At 43.3% G+C, this 18740-nt stretch overlaps 1 protein-coding gene across 3 annotated transcripts in view; it reads right to left on the reverse strand.

The window, feature by feature from the left end:
* LOC147691774 (atlastin-3-like) overlaps window positions 1-18740 on the reverse strand; it is a 269624-nt gene that overhangs the window by 140858 nt on the left and 110026 nt on the right. For 2 of the 3 annotated variants that reach the window (XM_086938068.1, XM_086938066.1), the window contains exons 2-3: window positions 16100-16317; window positions 15676-15819 (exon numbers count right to left, since the gene is read on the reverse strand). In XM_086938068.1, coding sequence (XP_086794194.1) covers window positions 15676-15819; window positions 16100-16306 — 351 coding nt within the window. In that variant the 5' untranslated portion in view covers window positions 16307-16317. The remainder of the gene's footprint in view (window positions 1-15675; window positions 15820-16099; window positions 16318-18740) is intronic. The other variant, XM_086938067.1, reaches the window with a different exon arrangement.

An 18740-nucleotide genomic window follows, 5' to 3' on the forward strand; every position in this document is an offset into this window, starting at 1 on the left:
CCCTCTACGCCGGAGCCCCGTCCAAACTCATCAACAGACTCCAAAGAATCCAGAACGCCGCCACACTTGTGATCCTAGACGTCCCACGCCGGGACCACATCACCCCGCACCGGAGAGACCTGCACTGGCTCCCCGTTGACAAAAGAATCACATTTAAAATCATGATCCACGCACACAAAGCTCTCCACATGACCGGTCTAGCCTACCTCAACAACAGACTCTCCTTCTACGTACCAAACAGGAAACTCCGCTCCACCGACCTCTCCCTGGCCGTCGTCTCGCGCATCCACAGAACCAATTCCGGGGGCAGATCATTCTCCCACCGCACCGCCAAGACCTGGAACGCCCTCCCCCTCCACCTACGACAGACCGCAGACCTCCCAGCCTTCAGAAGACTGCTTAAGACCTGGCTCTTCGACCACTAGCTGCAGCCCCACCCCCCAGCGCCTTGAGACCCTAGCGGGTAAGCAGCGCGCTCTACAAATCCCCTGATTGATTGATAGACTCCATACAACTTTTCTGGAGCGGAACGGCATTGGTGCGGAGCTGCACAGTGACACCTACTGGCGCACAGATGTAACTGAGGTAAAGTTTCTGGACCTAGTCTGATGCCTGGGGAAAATTCAAAAGGTGAGGATTCTATGGCTTGACGTCCATCAGAGAACACAACACAGCTGATTTATTTTTGATTTCCTGAACACCTTTGTCATCAGGCCATTTTTTTTCTTTTATTTGACACTCTCAAGTTTCTTATTGACATCATTTGCACAAAAATTCCCATAAACTCTGAGGGACTGAGCAAAATAAAACCACGAAGGCTGATCAAATCACATGTCTATATCAATAGTAAAGTTTGATGTTATGACATACCCACAACTGCTCCTGAACTTTGTTAATATTGCGATGCACGAGAATATGATTGCTGCTAGGAATCTGGGTAAAGCAATATAATCTTCCATACTTTCACACTCACTCTGCTTTCCGGACTAAAATCTAAACCTCTTCATCTCCGTATTCACTTCCTTCCCATATCCAATTTCAATTTGTTTACCAGCATAAGTGAAAACAACCATATTCCCTAGATTGACTAATAAAAGTAGTCTTAAATTATTTCACTCCATGTTGTTCACCCAGACAGTGTTTCAATAAGGCCAACGTCCACCAGGTAATATTTTATTCTCCTTCCAACACTTCAACATTTGCTAGCAAATACATTTAATCATGTGTCCCAAACAATGGGTGGCTCGCTTGGTACTTAGAAAAAGACAGTGGTGGGACTATACTAAACAGAGTTATCGGATGAGCAGTACAGAACCTTTGCTAAATAGAGCTGAACCAATGCACTGGCTGCTTAAATCACAAATACAATTACACAGAAATACGGTTCCAAAACATAATTCTAAAGTACATTTTTCATGAAAGTATAGCCGATGTTCAAACACGAAGACACAGTAAAAATGTACATCAGATCTGAAAGAGGAGTCATGCGAGGACATGTATACTGATGCAGGTAGTAAAACACCGGCGGAACCTCCCCCATAATGTCAATGGTTTGCTTGTCACCAACAGTGCAACAGGCAGTAGAATTAAAGCAATAAGCAGCAAATCTTACACTGCAACCGTTGTACAGATCGCCAATACCCTGAGGGGCTTGTATAGGTAAAAAAAATGGGTTTACGGTTAAACCCCATGTTCCAGTTACTGAAGCAGTACAGTGCTGGATACAAGCACTCAGATGAGGCATGGCTTTCCAAAATGCCCATCAATGTCCTACTGTTGTGTGGTGAGGCTGCACATGCTTTTCTACAGGCAATAGGAACTGCTGGATTAATGGCAATGCCGTTGCACCAGAGCAATCCATGGATTCCAGCTCTGCTGGAATTGGGACAAAGATTTTGATATTCTACGACGTATTGTTGGCTGATATGTAGACACAGTGTCGCACAGGCTACAAATCCAAAGCCCTTCGGGTCAGTAAGGAGGTCTGAAGAATACTGCTACATTCTGAGCTCGAATGATACCTCTGAGATCTCCGCAACTCATCGCCAGTGCAGAATGGCAAACAGGAGCACAATTAGTCGACAGGAAGTAAACAGAAATGATTTATTCCATAAAGTATCAGGTAAAGTAAAGGAGAACTAAGGGCAAGCAGTTCACAGCGACTGTCAGTCCTAACATTCAAACATCCACTCGACACATTGCATGAAAAACATGAGCACACAAACCCACCACGTTCAGCATTTCTCAACACACATCCTAATATCCCACTATCACAGTTATCCCTTGCAAACAAATCATTACCAAACTTAACACCAGCAGCTATTACCCAAGTGACAACTCAAACGGATGTGTAAAGTAATCTTTAAGCTGCCTTCCAAATTTACATTCAAAGGACTACAAAACAGCGGCAAAAGTGTCCCCCCCCAACAATCACACATGAAAATGCTTGGCTCAGAATTAAAAACAACATTGCACTTCAAGAAAGGAACCAGCCTATTTACCTATCAGTTCTCAGTAATGAGTGAATGAAACGCCAGCAAGTGAATAAACCATGAGAACATGAGAAATTTACAGCAGATGTAATCATATACTAAGTGGAAGCGCCTTCAGATCTCTTATCCCAAGACAGAGAGGCGATCAATTAAGAATAAGAAATAAGGAAATGTTATCAAGCTATATGAAGTCAAGTCTTACCAGCACAGAGGGAGGAATCTCATAAGTAGATAGGAGGGAGGGACATCTAGTAAAAAAAATTGGGAGTGAGCAAAGGCGAATCTGTGGTATTGTCGGGTTGAAGAGAAGACATGCAGGAGGAATGGTGGTTGGTGCAGTACATCAGAATGGGGTAAGGAAGTGAGAAGAGAGATCAGAATTGTGGGGCGGCTGTAAACAAAGGACAGATATCCTATCAAAAACACAAACGTTTTCCACACCCACAATGTGTCTGCAACTATTTTGATGTCAATGCCTTTTTAGCTAAGAAATATTTGTAGCCCCAATGAGATGATACTTCTGTGGCTTGTGGTACTGCTCATTAACACTAATCTTATGTACCATAAAAATACAATGAATACCCTCACTTCACTCCTTTTGTGTGGCGACCCTAATCAAGCATTCCCATCTCATGTGGCGACCCAACCCCACTCACAAGTTACCTACAGTCACCGCCAAGTTCCCTGTGGCTTCACTTTGTGATACAAAGAAGGAGCACTGCATATGATTAATGAGGGAATGATATGGTGGGTAGCTGCAGACGAGGGCGAGTAAGAATTACAGAATTTACAGGACGGTAACTTCAATGGGCTGTTTCCCCCAACTGCTTAGGACCATGATTTCACTGCTACAAAAATGCTATGGTTTGGCCGATCTCATGTGTCAGACCAGGACTAAAGAAACTACATTGCATACAACTTCCTGTCCAAGGCTCCATCTTGTAAGGAAGCTGCTTATAAAAGGGTTGAGAGTAGGATACAGAGAGGCCCAACAATTCTCAGCAATATGACAAATGTCTTTCAAAAGCCATCAATACCATATTTGCCAGAGTGGAGTACCATGTATGCAGGAGTACATGCCACAGGCTATGGATATGCACAAGAATATCCACTTGCCAAGAGCAGTCCGTGTCCCCTACTACCTGGGGGCAGCCTACTGTACGTGGAAAAGGGATGATCAAATCAAAGGAATGCAATTGTGCAAAGTAGAACTAAAGAGCCTTTTAAAACAGAGATTTGTTAACATTGACAAGGGCTCTAAAATGTGTGAAGGTTTGTTCAACAACCAGAATAATGATATTCCATTTAAAATGAGGTTGCATCAAAATACAGTCATTATGAAAACTGAATATGGATCTTGGGCAAAGCATGTATGAAGATCACTCATCTTTCGGGTCACGAATTTGGGAGTGAATTTGACTCAGGGATTCACTTCTAGGACTGGTTGGCTGCCATTGCCATTAAATATGGAGTAAAAGGCAGCAAGGTTGTGGAGGACTGGTCTATGGCAGCTGGGGCGCAAGGATCCTTACTGTTGCAAGTCAAGTGGAGGGACTTTGAGGCTGAGTGGTAGCAGGACTTTATCAACAGACACTACCCTAGACACTATTGCCAACCTTTCTATGCAGCCTTACAACCAGCATTGGGCTGCATTCTGTAATTATACCTCCCCCCACTGGGTTCATACCCCATAGTGAACTAAACACACACTCAAAGACGTGGTTTCCCCACCCTTGTGATACCACGATCTGAATTACTGCCACAGCACCTCAGTGGCTATTCCTGACACACTCGGAACAGACGACCCTGCATTCTTTACTTAGAACTACAAATGAGCTATGAGCGCTCAACCACTGATGCTTACACATCCCAAGATTCAACACGAATCCGTTTACAGCACGCATAGTTTTGGAATCACTCAGGGTTGTAGGCACTGTGACACCATTCCAATATGGCCGCCGCTACACTGATCGACATCACGCTTAAGAATGATGGTCGCCCCACCACATTTCACCACTGCAGCAAGGCACAACAAATGGAAACCCGACTCTAATGTGACTTAATCACCTAATCAACGGGTATCTCGCGCATTTATCGCAGTATAATGGAGCGCATATACACATCATAGCCTCTCTGACGCTACAGATCCACTAGTCAAAGATGGCCGCTCCGCGATCGACTGAAATCACGTGACACGCCGACAGGCGGAGACGCGCGTTTCATTCCGATTCGTTGTTGCTGGTGTAAATAACCCTGTCCGCCGAACTCCCATATCTACTCGAGCTCGGCGGAGAAGGGTAGGTCATGCAGCCAAGGCACAAGAGATTGGAGGTGAGTGGTGTAGCGGTATAACAGGGCTTTAGGCTAGGAGTCCCTTGAGGTTGTAGATACTGCTCACCTTTTAACGTTTGCCTGGCGGTATGTTTATCTTTTACCCCAGTTTTGACCCATGGACTCATCCTTGATGCCTTATCCCGCCGACCCCTCTGGTGGCTGGTAGTTCTTGACTGATAGGTGAGTAGGTAATGTGAGCTTGTCAGAACTGAGGCTTTTGTAGAGTCAGTGTGTGTGTGTAATTGTTCACTTAGTCACCTTATGTTTTAATGGGTGTCTCCCTCTCTACTGCCTGATGCCTACACATGGTATGAACCCAGGTGCACACTTGAGCCTGGATAGCTGTTGCATATTTTAACCTTTTAAACCTTCTTAAACCTCTTCAAACTTCACAACAATCCACCTCACCTACTCAGTGATTGTTCTGTGTGCCACACTTTAGACACTAGGCATACACAACCACTAAGGCATGCAATGACTGTTACTTGAATCACAAGTACACCTACAGCATGCCACACTATTCACAGTTCTTTCCCATGACGTGACCTACTTTGCATCTTGCAAATTGTTTTTTTAATCCTTGTTGTTTTATCTCTTTTCTATGTTTAGGCATAGGACAACCCCCACAGAGGTAATACACACACACCAACTCACACATGACACCAGCATGTTGTAAATCACCTTTTTATAGGTCCTGATGAATCGCGGGAAACTACTGCCCACTGCGAGAAACATGTCGACCGTCTTCACCACTAGCCTCATCTAGGTTCACCTGACCTTACTCGTTGACTCCTAGTGAGCTAGCCCCCTGTTTTTAATTGCAGCCAGGGGACCCCCAGAATAAAGTTAATTCCGGTACCCTTAGCTACATTTTAATATCCCTTTTCACTATCACATACCACCCTGCCCACACACCCACACCTCACCATAAGGCTGTTGGAAAAAAGATCTCCGCCAAAGAGCCCCTCTTTGTGGTGAGCCCGTCGGGGATTGCACCGCCTCCCCGACGAGGAGCAACCGCCGATGATGAAGCATGACACCCTTCTGGGTGTGTGAGGCAAATCCATCCAACAAAATGGATGCCCTAGGGTGTTACACTTACACCTTTGGTCACGCCAATTAGTTCTTCCCTTAGTCACGCATAGGAACAGTCCAGCAACCCCTCCTTGTTGTAATCATTGATACGGGCACACGCTGCGACTGGACCTTCCACTCACCTGAGTGGTAAACGGTGTCCGTTGATCAAGTGATCACTTCTCCTTCCTCCCTCTTTTTGAAAAAAATGCATCAAAATACAGTCATTATGAAAACTGAATATGGATCTTGGGCAAAGCATGTATGAAGATCACTCATCTTTCGGGTCACGAATTTGGGAGTGAATTTGACTCAGGGATTCACTTCTAGGACTGGTTGGCTGCCATTGCCATTAAATATGGAGTAAAAGGCAGCAAGGTTGTGGAGGACTGGTCTATGGCAGCTGGGGCGCAAGGATCCTAACTGTTGCAAGTCAAGTGGAGGGACTTTGAGGCTGAGTGGTAGCAGGACTTTATCAACAGACACTACCCTTGGGAAGAGGCCTAGCAACTTCTTTGTTTTGTTTGGCTCCTTAACTATAGCTGTTTGTTCACTGCTGTTGTATACCTCCCATTTGGTTTGTTTTTCTCTCCCCTCCATTACCTCAGTTTCCCTCACTTTCTTGCCTGAATGCTAACCAGCTCCCTTTATTCCGATTTGAGTGTGTTTGCTAACTCGTTGCCTTAACTCAGTCTTGACTCTGGATTACCTATTGGTTGCTGTGCTCGGTCTCCCTCTAGCTCTTCGAATACTAACTTTAATTTCGACCTGGGAGTTCCACCATTGCCATTTTCAGCTTTCATCTTTTTTTTTAGCCCCCCCCCCCCACTATTATGAAGCTTGTGAGCATATTCACCAATAGCTCTTTTCCTCAGAGCATTTCAATGTTTATGCAACAAAGTGCAACCCTTTGTTTTATTCACCTTCAGTATACATGTGGCATTCACCTTTCAAAACGCTACAGTGAATCTCCTAAATTATAACAGATAGGTGGTTAATGAGACCGCACCATTCCAGCTGTCTCTTTTCTCTCTCGCTCACATCCATTTCCCTTCCACTCCAGGGTTTAGTTCTGCTGTTTGAGCTTGCTCGCGGACAGGTGGAGCTGTCAGCAAGAGGATCACGTTCAGACTCTCACCCACGCACACAAGGCTCTCCACAACATGGGTCCCAAATACCTCAACAACCGCCTCACATTCTACACACCCACCCGCCAGCTCTGCTCCGCTCCGCCAGCCTCGCCCTTGCCACCATCCCACGCATTCGCAGAACCACCGCCGGAAGATCCTTCTCCTACCTGTCGGCCAAGACTTGGAACTCCCTCCCCAGCTACCTATGACGGACCCAGGACCATCTCTCCTTCAGGAAACAGCCCAAGACATGTCTCTTCGAGCAGTAGCGGCTCCCCCCCCCCCCCCCCCCCACACCCCTCCCAGCGTCTTGAGACCCTACGGGTGAGTAGCGCGATTTACAAATTTCCAGATAGATAGAGTGTGGAGCTGCATTCTGGTGAGTGGTGCAGATTGTCTTCAGACCTATGAATCCATACACTTTCTTGCTGAGGAGAGAGGAATTAAGAGGTGTTTGTCTCACAATGCCACAGAACCACAAATGTTCAAGCATTAAGAACAGTTCTTTTTAACTAGTCCTGCATCACTCATAATCACCAACAATAAGCAACCTCGACTGTTGCCGGGCACGTCATTGGAAGTTATCCACAGGGATTTTTGGAGCTCTGCGACAAAGGTGGCCTTTTGAGAGTGTAGTGTACCTCTATGCTATGGAACATTGGTGGACCCTGTGATCTGTGGGCCATCCCGTATCTATCTGGCTTACCTTTGTGTGGCCGGTATTTTTTTAAAATTGTATTTGCAGAGTGACTACTTGTTCTGGGTCCTGACAAATGCCTTTGGACCCTTTACCGGGTCAGTTGTAGGCAAAAACATATTGACCATATAGAGAGTGTATATTTCCAAACCCCATTGTCTCTTGTTTTTAATCCGATCTATGAGGGCACCAGAATAAATCAATTCAGCCCATCAGGAGATAGTTTTACTCTGTCCCTCACTCAGAACCATATTTTGCTCACTCTACTGAAAAATACCTTAGCTTCTCTCCATTGGGGAGTTGTAGCCCACAACAGGTAACTTGTGGTCCTGGTGTGAGGAGAGAACCCTATGATGAAGCATGTCACCCTTGGGTGAGTGAGAGTTCTTGTCCTTAAAGAAGCATTCTCCTTCAGACACCAAGCTCCTTCTTCCTTTCTTTGCTTTTATGAAGAGACCAGGCGTACTTTGTGTGTGGTTTTGTAAGGCTAGGGAGTAGTACATTTTGGGCTGACTTTTCTCTCTCCCATTGGAACCCTTGTGTGTATTCACTTTATTTTGTTTGATGATGCCAGCTTGGGCTATGATGTAAATGGGTGGAAAGCACACTCGGTTACAGTGATCAATGATTTTAAATGAATTATTAGCTCTGTTCACATTCGCATCAATGTATGCAAATGAGCTGTACTTATCAGATGTATGATTGAAATACCTGTGTATTCAGAGAAATTCTTTTGTTTAAATTGATTTGTATAACATTGTCCATTAAAATGGAACATATCGAATATGAAAATTGTCATAGTTGTTGCGTGTTAGAGTCCTAGATCCTGAGAAGGGACTAGGCCACTTACATTTTCAGCTTGGGCTATGAAACATCCTGCAACACATTCACAGGGCAGCCCTTTTAAAGAGGCACGTATCAAAAATGTAAAAAGAGAAGGGCATCAAAAGGTCTCCTACCCAAGTGTTTGATGATTAAAGGTTTGCAGGCACATCAAAACAGTCAGCGAAAGTCAAAATATATTTTCTAAAACCTGTAATGAGACTGACTGCATGGAACAGAGCAGTTATCAAACCAGCATTCCCTACTACAGCAATATTGTGCTGTTTGCAATATCGGTTGGGGGAAAACTATAGGACCAGAGGTTGCAGGACACGTGCGTTGCTAAGTTTGGGTCTAGAAGTACAATGGGGATCCGTGAGACGCTGTAAACAAGATCTGACATTAGTGATGTGGATAAGTACATGGGCACAACAGGAGTCGGGTAATACTAGACACAATCTCACAATAGGACATAAGGACATCAGGTGTGAAAAGGCTCACAATAGGACACCTCTAGAAACTGAGAGGAGGCTATCGTTAAGGAAGAATAGATTCCGGATGAAAAGGTAGTTGTCCAGGAAAATTAAATTGAGCACCATAATCAGGCTGCAAAGGACTGGGTAAGTCCAAACAACTACGGCAAGCAGTCCTGAAAAGTAAGCAAGAAACAAGCCCGAATACAGTAAATCGCAGCAGAATATCAAATTGGAATTAGTAGAGGCGAGAAGCTTTATGTACAAGGCATTGTGACCATTTAGAAGCATGCTTCTAAAAACATGCTCAAATTGTGCGTTTTCTATTAAAAATGTTTCCAGCTGATTGCCGAGTAATTTCATAAGGAATATTCTTCCCCTTCATAATTTAACCAGATTACCTCACCACTAAAATATAATCGGTTGCCCTTTAGGTTGTTTAGGAAAGTTCAGAAATCATCTAAAAGGGCATATAAACATTTAAAGAGATTTTCAAAAGACCAGAGGCAACGAGACAAGCCATTTATTCACATACTTATGCCTAATAGAGTCTTTCCAGAACACACACAAAGACATTGCATGAGTCTGAAAAAAACAGGTGTGCAAGTTTCCAGGAACCATGTTGTCCAGCTCAACAAAGATGGGGAGCAATAAAGATTCGATCTTTACAACTGAATCAGGAGACCGGAAACCTACAGAAGATCCATGAAGACGTTGCCAGAGAACAAAAGCAAGTCAAAAATAAAAAGCAGTCTCTATTGAAATGGGGCTATCGGCAGTGTCCCGGGTTGTGGTAAATTTTGACTTTGACAGTCCTATGAATCAGAGCAACACGGTGAAGTTCATCTGCCATTTGTGTCACTTATAGTACACCTGTCTCAGATCAAATTAACCAACATTCTACTCACCCTCCAGCTAGAAAGCACAGGGAAACGTTTTGAAACACACTGTACAGCTAACTGGCACAAAGAGTAAGATCAAATCACTTCCTTTTCCTTCACACAAAGCATATCCGTTAATTTGTCTGAAGGATATGTATCATGTTCCCTTAAGACCCCAATTCCAAGAAAACTACTTTTAACCTAATATTCTTAATGAAATGCATCATTTCTTATGCGGACCATCAATTTAGAGCATGAAAATTTTGCCATTGAGTCTCACTAGCTGTACTAAGAAGATGAAACGATCATTGTGAAAATTGGTAGCTGAAAGGATTGACCCTTGAGGTTGGATTAATGAAGCATGAAGGAGAAATATTCCAGAATTTCCTCTGGAATCAGTATTTTCTTTGACCGCAGCTATTACAGTCGGTGCCAATGAGGATACAAATGGCATTGTTAGGCTTTCAATTTCACACTGGCAATAGAAATATACAGGTGCAACAGGCGAGTCTATGAAACTCTAATACCCTTTTTGGATGTCTCAATTCAAAGCGGGCAATCGTTTGTTTCACTGCTACTTCTATCTCTGATGGAGGACAGGTCATTCTAAGAGCAATGTCCAGCTGAGGTTCCTATAACCTGAAGTCTCTGTGAAAGAGCTGGCTAAAGCTTCTTGATATGCGAGAAACCTAATCCATAGCTCCCTCATGTATTCTATGCGTACCCTGGCACTTCAGTGCCCATCTCACTTCCTTGCCTTCCTAATTCTACCCCATGCATCATAATGCCCATATGCTGTGGCACAAATTGACATTCAGCCAAGCTGGAGGAGATGTCTTAGGTTTCCAGAAGCTATTACTCAATTTTAATCTTTCATTACAGTACAATTTGCATTGCTGCTTCTCATGTACTGTTCTGGGAGCTGTTTGTGCATGACACTGCAGTGGGCGTGCTAGTTGTGCTTAGCAGCCTTTAGGTAGTAAAGCGTGTTATCAACATAATATTGATGAGGATAAAGAAAATATTCTAGTTCATCAACTAAATAAGGAAAAGTTAATTCCCTGTAATGTGTGTTCTCCACAATGAGTAATCTCGTCAAATCCATAAATCGTTTACAGTTTAATACCTCTGGACATGTGCAGGATCATCGGAACACTTTTTTGTATGCAATCTATATTTATTTTTAGGTTTCAAAAATGCATTCAAAACACTAAATAGGCATCTAAAATCAAAATAGTATAAACTTTTTACCCAGTAGCGAACCAGCCAATTCACATTTAACACAATATTGTTGCTAAAAAAATTTTTTTAACTGAATAAAGCAAAGGCCAATATTCGAGTCCTAATAAAGCCTTTAAACAGAGTGTAAATTGATGCGGCCTTGAAGAGATCCTGAAGATGCATGCACCTCCCATCTTGTTCTACAGTACCAGTCCGGCAGTTCATTTTTGAAGATAAAGTAGTAGGTGGTTCACAAGGAAGCAGGTGGAATGCTCATGGTTTCATAGAAAATACAAAGAGTGAGAACTAGAATTACAGGTTAAGTAACTTTCTCTTTCCTTCATGGACTCTCGCCAAGATCTATAAGCAGTACAATGGAGGAGCAAGTTCAAAATAAACAGTTTTCTGATGGGCAAACCAAAAAAACAGAATGGAAAGGGGGAAGAGCTCATTTGAAATGGTTAAGAATGTAGGCTTGACCTTCTATGATACAGTCATCAAGTGAGATTGAATGAGATTGAATGCAGTAGAGTTTAGAAGAGCTATGAACAGACCTCTAAATAAATGCCTACAAATGTCTAGAATGTGGGTATTTGTCTTCGGCTTACTAGGCATGACGTGTTTGATTGTTGATAGTGTATTATGATTTTGTGTTTCCCAGGTTCTGAAGGCATCGGACAGAACATTTTCTTTCACCATCCTTTCAGTTCTTACGTGAGATGCATACTGAGTTAATTTGTCTCCAGTTCTGATGGGATAGCAGAAGCACCAATATGTAGGTGATGTCCCTTGCCAGAGACCAATGGCAAATCGATTGTGCTTTCATTGTAAGGACTCTGGATCTGGTTCCTCCTTGCTAGTTTGTCATGCTTTGTGGTCCTGTTGCCATCAGAAGACCTATAGATGTTAGAGACTAATGACAAAAATGATTTGAGGAATAAGTAGGAAGCCATTTGCTACAGTGCCGTGCTGTGGAATTATTATTTAGAAAAGGGACATTTCCTCTCGCACAGGTTGCCCATATGAGTTTCGTGTTTCCACTAATGCATTTGTCACACTGGTTTGTGTTAAAGGAGGCTTGCAAAAAGGAATTCCCTGAAGCATGTTCTACCTCTTGCACTATGATGCCCTGAAATGAAGGCAGTTGATAGTCACATGAGACATTTTGTCCCCAGTCTCCAGTCTTTTATGAACAATTTTGAAGGTGGTCGCATGTCCATCTTGGCTTGGGATAAAATGAACATTCAAGACATAGGTGCCAGTCTCTCCTCTCCAAAAATCTTTTTTATAATTCTCGCACTCAGTGTTGCCCAGGACTATTGGGTTCGCTCAAGAGGCTGAAGAGCTAATTAGGTAAGTTGTTATGGAGCCCCATATGTAGTAGTACGAGGGTTGACCGTATTTGTAATTGCATTTATGTAGCACTTCATACCCCTGGCAAGGCACAAAGGCAAATTTGTAGATGAGAAGCATGCTACTCTGTTATGGCTAACTGCCACTGAGGGCAACGGCTCCAGGCCTAACCGATTAATCTCCAGTAGGGCATAAGTATCAGGTTTAGGTGCGTTACGCTCTTCCTTCCGGCCCACCTCAGATCACTGTGCAGGTGACCGGTCTTGATGCACTCACTAAACTTGCATAGCATCTTTGCAGGGTACCCCACAGTCTCCGCATCCAGATAGTGATCCCCACTGATCTATTGCACCAGTACTCAATGGCGCATCTGCCATGTTGGCTCCTCAGGCCATGCCCAAGACAGTAATATAAGGGAGGCTACTTCCAAAGCCTCGAGCCAGACCAGTGGTGGCTCTGCACTAGGTGTGCTGGAGTGTACCGTGCACATTTTTCTGACTTCTTTCAAAGTGAAACCAGTGGAAAGAACAACGGAAGAAAAGTATAAAATTCCTGAATTGGATCCAGTTTACCTTCTAGAGACTACCACCAGTTAACTCAAGAGTCTCAGCGGCAAAGAAACACTAAATCACATGGGCCTCCACATCCCTTCTCTTTATAATAACAAAAAAGGCTATGGGCAAAAGGTGTGGCAAACTGTGGCAAATTCATTGAGAGTTGCCAGTTTCGGGCCAGAAACATGAGTGCTCTAGAATGCCACATCCAAATGGAACTTTTCCCTTTAAAGAACAGAGGGCATTTTAAGGAGCAAATGAAGGTGCTCACTTCTAATCACTCGATCAGTCCCACACAAGTTTTGCCTGACCTAGCAGCTCAAGGATATTGTCTTGGTTTTTGATGAGATGCTCCTCCTCCGTTCTCAGACTAATGTATTTGAGTTTTCCGACTCAAAAGAAGTTTATGAATCTTCTACTGTTGCTCTTGGGTTTAGGAAAACATGCAGATTGTGACAAATTAGGCTACTACATCCAGGTTGGTATGTCTGGGACAGGAAGGATTATCGAACGATGGGTATGGGAAAGATCACCAAAAGTGCCATATGCTTACTAGAGAAGACAGTTACAAATACATGTAGAGCAGTCACTGGCAGCAGCAGCAACAACAAAAGAGACCCTTTAATGAAAGGCAAAATTGTTTTGATTTCTAGTAGCCTTCTGTATCTACGGAAAGCTCTAATTTCGAGGAAATGAATCCTAGCTCTCCCATTTAGAAAGATTTCTCAGGTGGAGGAGGGATATGCAAAGGAGTAGGGAAAGCGATAGGGGAACATTTCCAACCTCTTTCCCTCATGACAGAAGAGAAGTAAAGGCTATTGAGAGCATGATAGTGTAAGCAACAGATTTTAAAGCAGCTTCCCTTCCAATAATTCTACCAAATGCATCAAGACTGGTTTTTTCAGACCAGCTGAGCAAGAGGTTTAATCTTTTACAAAAGAATGTGATATCATTGGCTCTAAAACACGAAAGGACCATAGAAGACTACTCCTGCTACTTCTTATCTGAAAATGAGCTCAGCGTTGAATGTGATGCATCAGACGGAAATTGAGTGATGAGAAAGGTTTAGCATGGTAACTTTTCTTTAGATCTTCTTACATCCTTAGTAGAGAGATTGGGTGGGGTATAAAGCTACAGAGGGCATGCTTTAATATCATTGTATGCATAGAAGGTTCTGGAGACTCTAAAAAGGGAGCTTTCATTAGCAAAAAAAAAATTCCTCTATTTAAATTGAAGCCTGCTTCCTGATTTTTTTCCAAGCGCATATGATGATAACGGCTGCCCTCTGACGAAAATATATCTTATACACAAATCTTCTAGATGATTTGCTGTTAAAGACCAACTCAGCACAAAAGCTGAAGCAAGATCTTCTCTCTGCTTTTCTCCCAACCTAAAACTCTCCTTTCCTCTCTTCTCTACCGCACTGCATGTTCAGCCACTAACACCCTTCCTCTACTCCTCAACCTTACCTCTCCTCTACTTCCCAATAGCTCTGCAATCCCTTTCCACCTAACTCTCCGATCCTTCTTCCACCTCTAAGCCTCTAACATCCCAACTCTCCTCGCTACCCCTTTGTTTGCCTCCTTCTAAATACTCACCTTCTACCACACTCCCTCCTCTCCCTGTCCCTAGTCACCTGACCCCTGCCCGCCTCGTGCTCAAAAATCCCCCCCCCCTCTTCTGTAGCACTATCTTGGATTTCTTTCCACCTCTCAGCCTCTAACAACTGCACTACCTCCTCTCAAACTCCCCCACCTCTCCGCCTCTAACACGCTTTCTCTCTTCCCTAGCCCTCCTATACTCTTTTGCGACTCTACCTTCTCTTCTATCATCATGTAATGTCGTTTATCTTCTCCAGAATCTCTATCCTGCATCAGTCCTGCATCTTAGCACCCAGTGTCTTATCTTTCCACAAACCCTACCTCACCCATCCAGCTGCCTCCCAAGTTCTGAATTCCTCCACTTAACACAACCAACTCTAATCATTTTATAATTCTTCCTCTACACCCTACCATTTTGTTTTGCCTGTGTCCCTAACTATCTCTACCACCTTAACACCCCAATCTCCTGCTGTTTTCCACGTCTTCTCATGAAGCTCCATCTGCTCCCTTTGAGACACCTACAAACAGCACAGTGCTCAGCATTTAGCGTGAAAGAAAATTGTGCCACTTTACCTCCCACTCTTTTATTCCTCACTTCAGACACCCAAGGCAGTCTATGCCTTTCATACCTGAAAACCCATATCTTCCCTCCTCACAGGCTAATTGTCTCCACACCACTCCTTTATTTTCACCTAATAACACAGTTAGGACCGTACTCAACTTCTTAGGGGAGGAAGAAGTAACTTACGTACATCTTTTTCTTCAATTTTCTTTTTCCTATTGCCTAGCTCCTTAGCCATGTTATGCTCCTGTCCCCCTTATGGTGCACACCCTTCAGTAATGCACCTTCAACTCTATCTTCTGCCTCCTAATGCCATTTTAGAAAGGGCCCCCTCTATGTGACTGAAAATGGCAGTGTTTTCAGAGAATTATACTTTTCTATTTTAACATTCTATTTATCAGCTTGTGATTCAATCCCAGCATGCAAAGCCTCTTGGCCAAAATGCCAGGAATGGGAAAGGTATGTCATAGGCCCAATTTACCTTCTTTCCATTTGGCTTTTCGACAGTGAACACTTCACTCCAGATCTGAATGCCAGTGGTTTCTGGGTCAGAACCTCCTCGCCAAGAGAAACCAGTCAATGGCTCATCCTTTTCACCCATCCAGTTGGACTGGCCGCCATCTTTCTGCAGGGCAGAAAACAGGAGATACTGATCAAGGAACACAACCAAAAACTAGTCAGTCAAGAGGTTTCTTAAACAAGGCAACCCTCTTTTTACTCTTCTCAAAATGCTGAAAAATCTTAGGTATTAAGTTCTTATGACCTCTTTGCCTCATGCAGTGCCTTTCAGGAAGTTGATACATTTTACGGCTGAGGGTAGAGAAAAAAAATCATTGGGCAAAAGCTTGGAATGTGCTGACACACTGCTTCTCTTCCCCCCTACTTTCAAAATTAACGCATGTTACCTGGCTGTAGACATAACGCAGCATGAAGTCCAAGAGGAAGGATTTGCCCTTTCTGAATGCTCCGGCAACAGATACTACCACAACGTCCAAATCCCGTACATGGTCCTGCAGCAGCACACTCTCCAGCGCCTTCTCATCCAGCTCGAATGAATGTTCCTCTTTGTGGACCTGAACTATCTGCACGGGCCCTGGCTTGGTGCTCTCCATGTCAGCGCCTGCTGTATGCAAGACACAAAAACGCAGGCACAGTGGGTTAGAGATTATCACGTTACTAAATACAGAGTAAACACGTTATCCTACCGGTAATGAAGCCATAAAGCCTAACCATTGGGACCAGCTTGTGAGGGTGGCCTCATTTTAACAGTACCTAGGGTTCAGGGTGCACCAAGGTAAAACCTGCATCTTAATACTGTGATCAGAAGCCATCTTCAAGCTCCTCTGAGGGTCCTAGTAAGCATTCTAGTTAGAAGATCTCATGTTAGTCATTCTTAGCCCCAGGAAAAGATATACAGATCTATGTACGTGGTCCATGTATACCATGAACCTTAACAAAAGGCAGCATTCTGTACAGGGGAAAAGGCAAAGGTACGGTCAATGAGTAAATGGAGGAAAAGCAGAGTTATAAGCACGGGGCTGGACTGTTACTTCGTCATAACGTAGTGTTCTTTGAAGGGGTATGTCTTCAGAGCGTAGGGGGACAGAAAGAAAGAAATTAAAGAGAGAAAAGGGAAGCAAAGTAAAAGAAGGACAGGCAGAAGTAATAGTAGAGAAAAAGAGTACTGTCTCGAGCCATGAAGTGTATGCAAGTCACGTATAAGTTGCCCTCCCTTATCAGCAGTCAGGAGAGCTTGCAAGGTCTGAATACTCTGGATCTACGATGTCAATGGAAGACAACCCCATCTGCAGCACCGCAGGTCAGGCAGCCCAGAAAACCAATTTACATTAGTCTAGTTAGTGATGTGTACTATTTTGCTCTTGGACACCTCAGCACAGAGGCCTGCATAGGATTTTGTTGTGGCCAATGGAGCAACATTCTAATCTACTTCCTTAGAGGGATTACGATTGCAATGGGAAAGCAGGGTCACAGGGAAAAGGGAATAAGGACTTTAGTGTTGTTGACATTCTTAAGCAGTGCAAAGGGCCACTTACAACTCCCATCTCTGGTTTAGCCTCCTCCAACAAAACAATCACAAAAGGAATATTCTGCAGTAATCTATCACTTTTATTCTAAATGAATTTTATATGGTTACTGCAACAATGCAATGCATCTAATATGCTTTGGAGGATTGCAAAGCAAAATTCAAAAGGACTAATTCGTCATAAAGATCCATATCGTGGCAGAAACTAATTTACATTCCACGAAACCTGGGAAAGTGATCAAATTAGATAGAAAATACTAAAGATGCTATAATTCAGTTTTGGTCAAAATGAACCCCTATCGACTTGGTCCTGCATCCAAATATTAGAATGTAGAAAGTTTACTAACCTCATCATGTTCATTTTTACCACAGTGAAGCACAGTGCAGTATGTCAAATGCATTGTTAACGAGGCTAGTACAGACTCATTTTCTTAGGCCAGTATACATTTCAACCAGATGCTGAAGGAGGAGGCTGGGTACTACTTAAAAATAATAATCCCTTATGTTGTATGGGAATAAAGCTGTGCTGATCAACCCAGTCCAGGTAGCCGTGCAAAGAGGCCTCTGGTAACAAAGTTCTCACTTAATATAGGAGCACAACTGGATAACTCTCTGGAATAAAAAAAACACCCCTTCTCTTTTTAGGTCTCTCCTAGGCAGCACATGCGCTGTCTCTTCGAGACATGCTTTATCTAGTCTGTGGACCTCGAGCACGCCCACTGCTTTTCATTAGTTCGTTTTCGTGCAGTTCGTAAAATCGTTCTTTTCATAGGCGAATCTGTTTTATTTGTCCCTCCTTGTGGTGGGTTTTTTCCCTCCCATGGAGCCTAGCCCAATTACATGTCTTCGTTCACTTCTCTGTATTTATGTTATTTGACGTGCACTATTTTTTTCTATTTCTAAGGCTTGTGTTTGGAAAGTTTTTGGGGGGGGCTATTCTCACAAAATGTGCTTAGACAACGGTGCTTTCAGTTTCGAAACACACAGATGTTGGCATATTAAGTTTAGAAACACAAACTGCATTTGATTGCCTTTGCTCATGTTTTCAGAATTGTTTTTGATTGCCTCTCGTAAGAAATGCGATCAGATGATGGTACTTTCAGTTTCCAAACACACACAGCATTTGCGCACAGATGTTGGCATTTTTAGCTTAGAAACACACACAGCATTATCTTCAAATCTTGAAGCAGATCATGAATTAGTTGGCAAATTCTGCAAATCCATAATTATGTAGAAAACACTGTGGCCACAAAATAGTATAATTCCAGTGTTCCTGCCTACCGGTGAGGTCTTTTGTTAATCTTCGGAATGGAAATATAAAGGCTGGCTCTCATTAAAAAGTGAATACATATGAAACCGTCTCTGGTGCCATTTACTTACAACAAAATTATTTGGCAGTTGATACAAAGAGGAAGCCGTTGTGATTTATGGTACCTACACAAGTGAATGTTGACACAATACAAGAAAGCATCCTGAAGTGGCACTGGTGGCATGAGCAACAA

Source organism: Lissotriton vulgaris, chromosome 9 (genome assembly GCF_964263255.1).
Source record: "Lissotriton vulgaris chromosome 9, aLisVul1.2, whole genome shotgun sequence".
In the NCBI taxonomy this organism is placed as follows: Eukaryota; Metazoa; Chordata; class Amphibia; order Caudata; family Salamandridae; genus Lissotriton; species Lissotriton vulgaris.